A 12,323-nucleotide genomic window follows, 5' to 3' on the forward strand; every position below is an offset into this window, starting at 1 on the left:
CACAGACAGTGACCCAAGCCAGAATCGAACCTGGGAGCCTGGAGCTGTGAAGCAATTGTGCTATCCACAACGATACCGTGCTGCCCCGGGTTACTGAGCCTCACGGCGTTATTTCAGTGTAAGTGATAGTTTTTGTGAGCAACAATCTTTTAGAGTTTATTTCCTTCTTTCTCACTTGTTTTCCTTCCTTCCTTTTGCCCTCTCACCATAAGGATGTCGGTATTTATGAACCAACTGTTCACCCGATCCCTCTTCCAGATGTGAGCTCAGTGAAAATCCACCAGACCCCCGCCGCTGTCTCCAAATTTGTTGGGGAGGGAGTGAAACTAGATTGTGAGGCTGAGGGAGACAGTAGCCATTACATGTAATGGTACAGACAGTATCCCGGGAAGGGGCTGCAGCTCATGTTTTCCTCTATAGTTGGGCCCGCTGTTAATCCACCGGGGATTGTGGACGGTTTCAGCGCCAAACGGCCGACTGGCTCCGAGTTCAACCTGGCGTTGTCCAGCCTGAGGGTGGATCACTCGGCCGTGTATTACTGCGCCTGGAGTCTTCACAGTGACTCAGAGAGATGGAGCAGTTCAACAGAAAGGCAGCAGGAGACAGCTGTCTTTGACAACTCTGCGCGGTGGTTGGACTTAATGTGGTTTCATAAGCCCATAAGACATCGGAGCAGAATTAGGCCACTCGGCCCATCGAGTCTGATCCGGCATTCAATCATGGCTGATATTTTCTCATCCCCATTCTCCTGCCGTCTCCCCATAACCCCGGATCCCCTTATTAATCAAGAACCTATCTATCTCTGTCTTAAAGACACTCAGTGAATTAGCCTCCATGGCCTTCTGCAGTAAAGAGTTCCACAGGTTCATCACCCTCTGGCTGAAGAAATTCCCACTCATCTCTGTTTTAAAGGATCGTCCCTTTAATCTGAGATGGTGCCCTCTGGTTCTAGTTTTTCCTACAAGTGGAAATATCCTCTCCACATCCATTCTATTCAGGCCTCCCAGCATCTTGTAAGTTTCAATAAGATCCCATCTCATCCATCTAAACTTCAACGAGTACAGACCCAGAGTGCTCAAACGTTCCTCATATGACAAGTTTTCATTCCAGGGATCATTCTTGTGAACCTCCTCTGGACCCTTTCCAAGGCCAGCACATCCTTCCTGAGATATGGGGCCTAAAACTGCTCACAATACTCCAAATGGGGTCTGATCAGAGCCTTATACAGCCTCAGAAGTACATTGCTGGTCTTGTATTCTAGCCCTCCTGACATGAATGCTAACATTGCATTTGCCTTCTTAACTGTCGGCTGAACCTGCACGTTAACCTTACGAGAATCATGAACAAGGGCTTGGAAATCCGTTTGTGCTTCTGCTTTGCGAAGCATTTCCCCATTTAGAAAATAGTCTATGCCTAGATTCCACCTTCCAAAGTGCTGAACGTCACACATTCCACATTGTAACAAGTAGACATGATACAGACAATAAAAAGAGAATGATAATAATGCAAATGACTGATTAGGTTAAGAAGCGATGGAAAAGGTGAAAGGGAAAGTTATCAAGGATGTTACTTGAACTGCGGGGTTATAACTAACAGGTAAGTGTTCACCTGTACATTTTTATTGATGAGCAAGGTTTGAGCGAATATTGGCATTATTAATGAAGTTTGCTGGGAGAGACAGAGATAACACATTTTCACTTTAGTGAGGGGCCGATACAAGGCGCCATAATTAAGAAGGTAGGCATTTATATATTTAACTGGGAATCTCAGGAGAAACCATTTTAACCAGAGTTTAAGTTTGAACTTCGCAGCTGCCAAAATTGGATTGAGGTGAGTCGCGTATTTATATTTCAGGGAGCAGCTCCAGATATACAAAGGAAGAGATAAATGGAAGGAAATGCTGATGGGAGAGATGTTTGCTGTGGTCGAAAGCAAATTCAGTCAACAGAGGGAGCTGACGTCCAGGTGTAGGTGAATTTGACTGTCAGCAAAACAAATAATTGAGGAACAAATAAAGAGAGTTCTGGGAAAACTCAGCAGGTTTGGCAACATCTGTAGGGCGTTAGAACAGAGTTGACGTTTCGAGTTTGTTTCAGTCTTCATCGGAAATCATTGAGAAAACTGTGAAATATAAGAAAGTTATGCAACTGTGATTGGGAGGGAGCTCCACATTTCCACTGCCTTTTTGCGTGAAGAGCTTTTAAATATTATTTCATGCGGTGAGAGTGTCGCTGACAAGTTCAGCATGGGGTGTCATCCCTAATTACCCTTGAATTGAGCGGCTTTCTCGGCAATCTCAGAGGGCAGGACACCACAATGCAGCATAATTTAAGGTCATGTGTACTGAACACATCTGTGGATACCGAATCCGAGTTAAACCTTTCAGATCTTAACCTTGGAGCAGAACTGGGAGAAGTTTGAGTTATGACTGATTTCCAGCAAGCGATGGGTGGGGCAAGAAACAAGAGGTAGACCCATGATTGGGCCAAAGCCAAATGAGATTAACCGGCAGGTCAACTCAGCTGTAGCCTGTTACACAGAAGCAGGATCAACCCATTCAATCCCTCGATAGCCTGTTGAACAGAAACGGGATTGGGGTATCCAACCGCCACCACACCGAGCCTGTTACACAGGGATGGAAGAAGATCATTCGTCGTCTATCCTCTTACACAGAGATTAAAGGAGGTTTTTCAGGTTTGAGTAAATGTTGATGCGCCGTCATGTTTGCGAATCCAGATGTGGGTAATTACGTTTCTGTTGAGCAACTCCGCCAGTGCAATGGGGAAAGAACAGCCGTGTACATTCTGATTGGCTATCTGGGGAAGGGGCGTTTCCAAAGCTACCTCACTCTCCTCGTGGTCTTCAGGTTGGCCCAGTGCTGTTCTCCCTTCTCGTTCCTTCCCTGACGAAGAGGAATCATGAATCTACTTCTGGGTCTAATCTTCATGTTTCACTGTGAGGGAGATTTTCAAACAATGGTTCTTGTTAATGACATTTTCTTTGCTGCTTTCTATCCCTCTCTATTGCTCTGAATATCTCCATTTACTGATCTCCTTCTCTCCCTGTCTCTCTCCCAGTGGTCGATTCGCAGACTATCCGCCAGACTCCCGCCGCTGTCTCCAGATTTCCCGGGGGTGAGGTGGAGCTGAAATGCACTGTGGATGGCAGCAGTAACCCTGACATGTTCTGGTACAGGCAACACCCGGGGAATGAGCTGCGGCTGATGTTTTACTCCAGGACAATCAATAACGTAGATCCAGAGGGGGCAGTGGACGGATTCAGTGCCAAACGGCCGACCGACTCCGAGTTCAACCTGGAGTCGTCCAGCCTGCGGGTGGATCACTCGGCCGTGTATTACTGCGCCTGGAGTCTTCACAGTGACTCAGAGAGATGGAGCAGTTCAACAAAAACCCCAAAGGCAGCAAGAAACAGCTGTGAATGAAAAAAAGAACAGACGGCATCGCCTCCTGTTTATGTTCGCCGAATGAACGTTTTATGACAAAGAGGAGACCATTAAACACGTAATTCCGAGAATAAATCTAAAACGCACTGTAGATGGATGAACGAGGATAATCCCAGAATGAGAGTTTATGGCTGCAGTAACAAATGTTTGGAGTGTATCTACTAACTATGTGTGTGTTTTCCATAGGAACAGCAGGGGGCGGAGGGGCACCACGTAATGCAGCGTTGTGTGGTCCGTGATTCAACAAGAACAAGGGTACAGGAGGAGGCCATTGCCCCCCAGTGAGCATATAACGCAGGGAGAGAAGAAATGCCATTCAGTCCCGTTGGTTTTGTTAAATACAAAATGGACAAGAACCATTCAGCCCTCACTCGAAACTATGGGACAGGTAAGCGAGGCCTCTTGAGCTTCCTTGGAACCCTCTGCCTGGATGTGTGGTGGGGACAGATTCAATCCCGGCATTCAAGAGGGCATGAAATTAGTATTTCAATAGAAACAATATGCAGGGGTCCGGGCAACAGGCAGGGCAATGGCGCAAAGTTTTTTCCTTATTTGGAAAACCCATGCGGATACGATGGGCCGAGTGCCCTCGTTGTGCGCCTTAACAACTCTTTGACGTTGTGAAATTGTTCCATCAGGAGGACGTTCATCTATTCGGGTGTTAGATGACATCACATTGAAACTGGTCAATCATTAAATGAGATGATGGCTGATCTGTTTCTGAGCTGCATTTAATTCAATTTGGTCTGTCCTTAGATAACAAATCAGACCACACCAAACTTCGAAATTAAGGGAAGCCCAGTCTGAGTGTAATCTATCCGGAGACCATCTCCACTGGTTCCTGATGCAGGAGGGAGTTATCCGTTCAGACGGTAAGAACATCAGAAAGAAGAGCAGGAGTAGTCCACTCGGCCCCTTGAATCTGATCCGTCATTCAATAGGATAATTACTCATTCCATTTTGACCTTAAATCCACCATCCCGTCTGCACCCATGTCCAGCCTATTGATTCCTACTGATTCCCTAATAAGAACATAAGAACTAGGAGCAGGAGTAGGCCATCTGGCCCCTCGAGCCTGCTCCGCCATTCAATGAGATCATGGCTGATCTTTTGTGGACTCAGCTCCACTTTCCGGCCCGAACACCATAACCCTTAATCCCTTTATTTTTCAAAAAACTATCTATCTTTACTTTAAAAACATGTAATGAATGAGCCTCAACTGCTTCACTGGGCAAGGAATTCCATAGATTCACAACCCTTTGGGTGAAGAAGTTCCTCCTAAACTCAGTCCTAAATCTTCTACCCCTTATTTTGAGGCTATGTACCCTAGTTCTGCTTTCACACGCCAGTGGAAACAACCTGCCCGCATCTATCCTATCTATTCCCTTCATAATTTTAAATGTCTCTATAAGATCCCCCCTCATCCTTCTAAATTCCAACGAGTACAGTCCCAGTATACTCAACCTCTCCTCATAATCCAACCCCTTCAGATCTGGAATTAACCTAGTGAATCTCCTCTGCACACCCTCCAGTGCCAGTACGTCCTTTCTCAAGTAAGGAGACCAAAACTGAACACAATAAAATCCTTCCGAAATTTGCAGCAGCCTTGAATAGGTTCCATGACCCAGTCTACACTGGATATTTAAATGGCCATCTCCAATATCCAGTGTCACTTGCTATTATGTGCTTTTGAGTGGATGTTAAATGAAGCTCTTTACTTGGATGGCCGCATTGTCGTGTGAGGAGATTAGTTTGAGTAGGCCTACTTCACTGGAATTCAGAAGAATGAGCGGCGACCCCATTTAAATGTAAAGAATTCTGTCAATGCTGGTCAGATTGGATGTGGGGATGTTGCTTCCTCTGGCTGGGGAGTGTCTAGAACGAGGGGTCTTGGTTTCAAGATACGGACTGAGATGAAGTGAAATTTCTTCACTAAAATCGTGGTGAAGCTGTGGAATCCTCTGCTACAAGATGATGTGAGGAGCAAGTATCTGTATATATTTAAGGACGAAATAGGATTCTAGACTCTAAAGCGGCCAATGGGTATGCGGAGAGAGCGGGAATGTGGTGTTCAGTTAGAGGATTGGCCATGGTCACATTGAATGGAGCAGCAGTCTAGTGGGCCGAATTGCCTACTCCTCCATTTTTCAATATTAGTATATAGTGCCACACAACTGACTTGTGAGCCAAATTCTAGCTCATGGAAGTAAACGGGACTTAGGCACTTCGATAACTGATTAAGTGGCAGGTCACGGCTGTAGTGATCTAAGGCCGTTTTCAGATTGTTTGAAGATTGTTTCCAGGAGCCAGTGTTGGGACGCTTGCTCTTCCTGCTGTACATTAATGGCCAAACTGTGGTGTTCAGAGCACGATTTCGAAATTTGCAGATGATATGAAGATTGTAAGCGTCGTCAACTCTTATAAGGACAGTCTTGAACTTCAAAATGACAGCAATGTTCTTGAATTGGGCAGACAAGTGGCAAATGAAGTTGAATACAGAAAAGTGTGTGTTGATTTCCTTTTGTAGATCATAGAGGTGTACAGCACAGAAAAGACCCTTCAGCCCATCGTGTCTACTCTGACCTGGCTCATTCCCCATTACCAAGTCTAGTATGGCCGCCTCCCTGGTTGGATTCTCAAAATACTATATCGAAAAGCCCTCCTGGACATATCTAACAAATTGTTCTCCATCCAAGCACCTGGCGAACAAGGATTCCCGGTCAATATTGGAAAAGTTAAAATCGCCCATCACAACAACTCTGTTTTTTCAACACCTTTTCACTGTCTGACTGCACGACTGCTCCTCTGTCTCCTGCTGGCTGTTGGGAGGTCTGTAATACACTCCCAACATTATTATTTCACCCTTTTATTCCGGAGTTTCGCCCATAATGCCTCACTCTAAGATCCCTCCAATGTGTCCTCCCGCAACACAGTTGTGATATGCTCCATAATCAGCAATGCAACTCCCCCAGGTCCTTTGTTCCTCCTTCTGTCCCGTCTAAAACAACGATATCCCGGAATGTTCAGCTGCCAGTCCTGTGCCTCCTTTAAACATGTCTCTGTAATTGCTATTACATCATAGCTCCATGCAGTAATCCAGGCTCTCAGTTCATCTGCTTTCCCTGTTTAACTATTGCATTGAAGCAGACGCATTCCAGTCCCGTTGAGCTCTGCAGCTTCTCTGTGCCTTCTCTTACGTGCGTTATGTTTATCTTAGTCTCAGTTTTCCCGCCGTCTCTATACTTCCTGGCCTTCTGTTCTGGTTCCCAGCCCCCGTCTCACTACTTCAAACTACCTCCTGAACAGCACTAGCAATCCTCCCGCCCAGGATATTAGTGCCCCTCTAGTTTAAGTGAACCGGTGCTTCTTCCACGGTTCCCACCTTTCCCAGAAGGCATCTCGGTGATGTATATACCTAAAGCCCTCCCTCCTACACCAGATATTTATCCAATGTTCAAATGTATTACCTCCCTGATACAAGCCTCGCTTGTACGAGACACGGGGAGTAATTCTGAGATTACTGCCCTGGAGGTCCTGCTTTTTAGCTCCCGACCTAACTCCCTGAATTGTATTTGCTGGACCTTTTCGCTCTTGCTGCCTATGTTATTAATACCATAGTGGACAACGATACCTGTGTGTTTACCCTCCTGTTTCATGAAGTCCTACAGCCGTTCAGAGACACTCAAGACCCTGGCACCAGGGAGACAGCACAATATACTGGAGCCCCGTTTGTGGCCTCAGAAATGCCTGTCTGTGCCCCTGACTATCGAGTCTCCTCCGACTATCACTCGGTTGAAGGTAGCCCGACCCTGCTGTACAGCAGGCCAAGTTGTGGAGCCACAGGTCTGGCTGCTACTAGTATCTTCACTTGAGCGGCTACCCCCCCCCCCCCCCCCCCCCCCCACGCCCCTAGACAGCGTGTCTCAGAGAGACAGAGTGAGACATAAAGTGAGTCAGAGGGTGACAGAGAGAAGCAGAGAGCGAGACAATGAGCAAGGCAGAGAATGAGAAAGCGAGTGCGATCCAGACAGGGCGACAGAGAGGGAGGCTCACATTGTGGCAGATTGCGTGGGGGCGAGAGAGACAGAGAGACAGAGACCGAGACAGGAAGCGAGGCAGAGAGCCTGATAATGAGGCAGAGCTGAGATAAAAAGAGTGAGAGTGAAGCAGTGAGCGAGGAAGAGAGCGAGGCAGAGGGCGAGGAAGAGAGCAAGGCAGAGAGTGAGGCCGGGAATGAGACAGAGAACGCTCTAGAAGTCTCGGCTGGGAGCAAGAGAGTGAACGCACAGAATGGCGAAGAGAGCGAGGCAGAGACCGAGACAGAGACCGAGGCAGAGGCAGAGGGGAAGAGGGTTCAGGCCAGGAATGAGGTAGAGAGTGAGGCAGGGGACTAGACAGAAATCGAAGCAGAGAGTGAGGCAGAGAGCGGGATTGAGTGCTAGAGAGTGAGGCAGAGAGAGAGACGGAGGGACGCAAAGAAGGACTCTAGATCTGAGAGCGAAGCAGAGTGAAACAGCGAGACAGAGGGCGAGACCGTGAATGAGATAGAGGGCGAGAGAGTGAGGCAGAGGGAGGGACATGGAGAAAGGTAGAGCGTGAGACAGAGAGCGAAATACAGCGAAAGAAAGAGGAAGAGATCGAGATATACAGTTAGATTGAGTGCGAGGGAATGAGACAGAGGGGGAGAGAGGGAGAGAAGACAGAGAGAGATAGAATGAGGCAGGGAGCGATTCAGTGAGACAAAGAGCGAGAGGAAGATTGAGACAGAGAGTGCGGCACACATTTAGGCGCAGAGTTATGCCGCGAGAGAGACATAGAACAGGGCAGAACAGATGACAATTAGATAGAGAACGAGTTGGCGAGCAAGAGTACGAGACAGAGAGCCAGGCAGAGAGAGAGAGATAGTGAGCGAGGCAGATCGCGAGACAGGCAGAGTGACAGAGAGCGTGGCAGACCTTGAGACAGAGAACGAACATGTGACGAAGAGAAGAGTTTCGGAAAATTGGATTGGAATCGTTATGGGCAATGGAAGGGTTAAAAACGTGGGGTTAGTGTGCGCTTCAATGCAGTGGTCATAGTTTCAAAATTGATTCTGTTTTGCAAAGCTCGGAAGCTACTTCGACCCAGCAGGTGGACTTGACATAGGAATGTGTGTTTTAGCCTGGGCGTTGCACGAGGGGTTGACTGGGGACCGTGCCTTCGGAGTCCCTGCAAAGATAATTTGGTTTTAGTTTGGGGAGATAATGTCATTGCTGGGTGCAGCTAAACGAATGAGAGACATTTTGAAAAATAGCTTTCAGAGAGAAGATATGACGTAGAATCATATAATTTACTGTGCAGAAGGGGGCCACTCGGCCCATCGAGTATGTATCGACCCTTGGAATTAGCTTAACCTAAACCCACACCCGTAACTCAGTAACCCCACCTAACCTTTTTAAAAAGGAAGAACAATTTAGCATTGCCAATCCACCCAACCTTCACATCTTTGAACACCTGATCTGCAGTGATAGCATGGTTGTGTTGTAATTCACCTTCTGACCACTAGAAGTCCCATTTGTATATAACTTAATGCGAGAGTCAGCTGACCTCAGAATAGCTCTGGAGTTGGGAGAGAGATAGTGGCTGGTGCATGATCTGTTGTTTTGTACAAGAAAACTTCTAGCTAAAGCTGTAAACGATTTATTAACATTAACTGTGGGTCAAATATATAGAAAACAACAGATGAATAACAGTAAAATAGCAAGCATAATTTGTATAAATATTCAAAATCTACAAATTGAGTCGATCAGACTTTCTTCTGACTCTGTTTGATCTTCTCAAAGTTTGACCTTGCTGCTCAGAACGTGTAGATGCAATGTTCTCTGAGACATTATCATGCGAAGGAACTGTTGAACTATCTAACACTGCAGCCGACATTGATTCTGACGTAGATTCGTCATCGATCACGTTTTTCTGGTTTTCAAGAGTTAGTGACGCTTTCTTCTTCACAACAACCCATGATCGCCGATTTCTTCTGAAATGCAACCCTTCCTCTATCTTTACGTTGTACGAACGAGGTGCTACTACTTCAGGTACAATGGTTTTTCTTGACCACTTGCCTGGATCTCCTACTCTCACAATGTCATCACTGTTCAGTGGTAGCAAAGTTCTAGATACTCTATCATAGAACTGCTATTGTTTTGACTTAACATTTTGCATTTCCTGCAATGCATTTTCTTTCTTCTTTTTAAAGTATGCAAGTGTGATATGCAACCTTCTGTTCATGAGTAACTCTGCTGGCCATCTAACATGTGACAATGTTACCGCTTTGTAACGTGATTTTGCGAGGTATGCATCAGATTGGCTGTCCATGGCTTTGTGTAATGGTGGTTTTACAAAATGAACACTTTTTTCGTTCAGATACTTGGGATGCATGGGTATACGATCATCACCAATTTTTTGTTTCAGGCGTACAATGGAATTTATCCCATTGGTAAGTTTTTATGCCTTTAAAAAAAAATAGAGTACCGAATTCATTTTTTGCATTTTCGGGGCAATTTAGCATGGCCAATTCACCTACCCTGCACATCTTTGCGTTGTGGGTGCGAAACCACGCAAACATGAGGAGAGTGTGCAAACTCCACATGGACAGTGACCGAGAGCCAGGATCGAACCTGAAACTTTGGCGCGGTGAGGCAGCAGTGCTAACCCCTGCACCAGGTTCTTCTATCTCCTTGATAACTTGTGGGTTTGCATCCTCTTTCAGTTGTATCTTGTCGGTGAATGATAGTGTACCAAAACCTGAGAACACATCTCTGAATTTGCTGATAATGTTCTGAGGTACATTTTATCAAACATAATCACCAGTCACGCCCTTGTTAAACTTCAAACCTGAAAGAAAGGAACCATTCCACACAGACTCATTGTATTTAAATTCAATAATCCCAAGTCAAATGAGGAATTATACATTAAGATCCCGGAAAAGAGCCTCCAATCTTATTACGATCTAAGGCCAGATCCTAAAAGTGTCCACGGTCCTGGATAGAGACCCCAATATTTTACTTTATTTTTGAAAGAGGAAAGATGCCTCCCTCCACGAATAATTCCACGAAAAGGAAGAATGATATTGTAGATTAAACAAACTTTACTACCAATGCAGTATTAAAATGTATTTAGCATCACACCAGAAATATATTACAATTACCTCTTAAAGAATGGCAACAAAAGGGCACAGATCAATGAAAGATGAAACTGGCAGTGAACCACACCGACCAATTGTTGTGTAAAGAAGAACAACGGGAATATTCCCGACAGAGATGGAATACATGACTTCAAAAAAGCATTGTGATAAACAACCAGTACCTGTCTCATTATCAGGCGGAGGATAATAAACAGCTGAACTGCCAATGCCGTGGCCAGCAGGAGGTCACAGGTGACAAGTTTGGGGAAACCATATTTTGTGAAGCTGAGCATCATAATCATCTCTAATTTCACTGTAGGAAAGGGAAATATGCTGCGGAATTATGCATTCGTTTTGGCGAACTCTCACCATTTTTATTGATGTGTAATTGAGATACTCTAAAGCATCATGTGATGCATTTAATTAATTAAGGAACAGGTGGGATGGTCTGTGATGCACTGTAAGAAAGGACATAATATAGAACTAATGCTGTACGTACACGATAGAGGCGCCGTAGGATTGAATATAGTCACAGGAATCACAGAGGATCAAGGGTACCAAGGGGCGATGACAGAGTTAATTGGTTTTGGATGAATATTGGATAACCGAAATATAAAGCTTAAAAAAACATTTTCTACCGAACACAGAGGCAGAGAGAGAGGAGATGCTGACGACCAGAGAATTAGCATGCACATAATGTTACTAAAGAAGTGTATACGCGAAAGACGTCACTTCAAAGCTCTGCTTAAGATGTTGGTGAAAATGGTTGCAGAACTAAATGAAAATGAAAATCGCTTATTGTCAGGAGTAGGCTTCAATGAAGTTACTGTGAAAAGCCCCTAGTCGCCATATTCCGGCGCCTGTCCGGGGAGGCACGGGAATCGAACCGTGCTGCTGGCCTACTTGGTCTGCTTTAAAAAAAGCCAGCGATTTAGCCCAGTGCGCTAAACCAGAACTAAAGGATATCTTGATGACAAAGAGCTGTGTTTCTTTTGTTTTTTTTGTATAGATTATGGTTGATTGTTCTTGCCGGACCTGGATTTCTTCCCTCAGCATCTTTATATCTTACTTTTTACGTTTGCCAACTTCCAACAGTCAAAAAGTGAAACATTTTGACCGCCGAATCTTGTCGAAACTATTCAGTGGATCAGGTGTTGAAGAAGGCATACGGCATGCTGGTCTTAATCGGGCGGGGCATTGAATATAAACATAGGCAAGTCAAGTTGCAGCTGTACATGACCTCAGTTAGACATTATTTGGAATATTGTGTGCAATTCTAGTCGCCACACTAACAGAAAGATGTGGATGCTTTGGACAGGATGTTGCCTCATATGGAGCTTATTAGCCATGAGAAGAGGTTAGATGAATTCCGTCTGTTCTCACTGGGATGGCTGAGGTTGAGAGGCAACCTGATGGAGGTCTACAGCATTATGAATGGCATGGACAGACTGGATAGTCAGGTGCTCTTTCATAGGGTAGGAGAGTCAAGTACTAGGGGACATAGTTTTAAAGTGCATGGGGAAAAGTTTAGAACTGATGTGCGAGGCACATTTTTTACACAGAGGGTGGTAAATATATGGAACACGCTGTTGGGGAGGTGTTGGGAGCAGGCATGATAGCATAATTTAAGGGACCTCGAGACAGATATATGAATAGGGTGGGAATGGAAAAACACGTACTGCGTAAGTGCAGGCGATTTTA

General features: G+C 45.4%; 1 gene segment (V, D, J or C); it reads left to right on the plus strand.

Annotated features, from left to right (window-relative positions):
* The first annotated feature begins 2,871 nt into the window (after nt 1-2,871).
* LOC119957687 lies at nt 2,872-3,442 on the plus strand. The segment is given in 2 exon segments: nt 2,872-2,955; nt 3,078-3,442. Coding segments are annotated over 2 exon segments (402 nt in total).
* Nucleotides 3,443-12,323: the final 8,881 nt, after the last annotated feature.

The sequence above is a fragment of the Scyliorhinus canicula genome, chromosome 27 (assembly GCF_902713615.1).
Source record: "Scyliorhinus canicula chromosome 27, sScyCan1.1, whole genome shotgun sequence".
Lineage (NCBI taxonomy): Eukaryota > Metazoa > Chordata > Chondrichthyes > Carcharhiniformes > Scyliorhinidae > Scyliorhinus > Scyliorhinus canicula.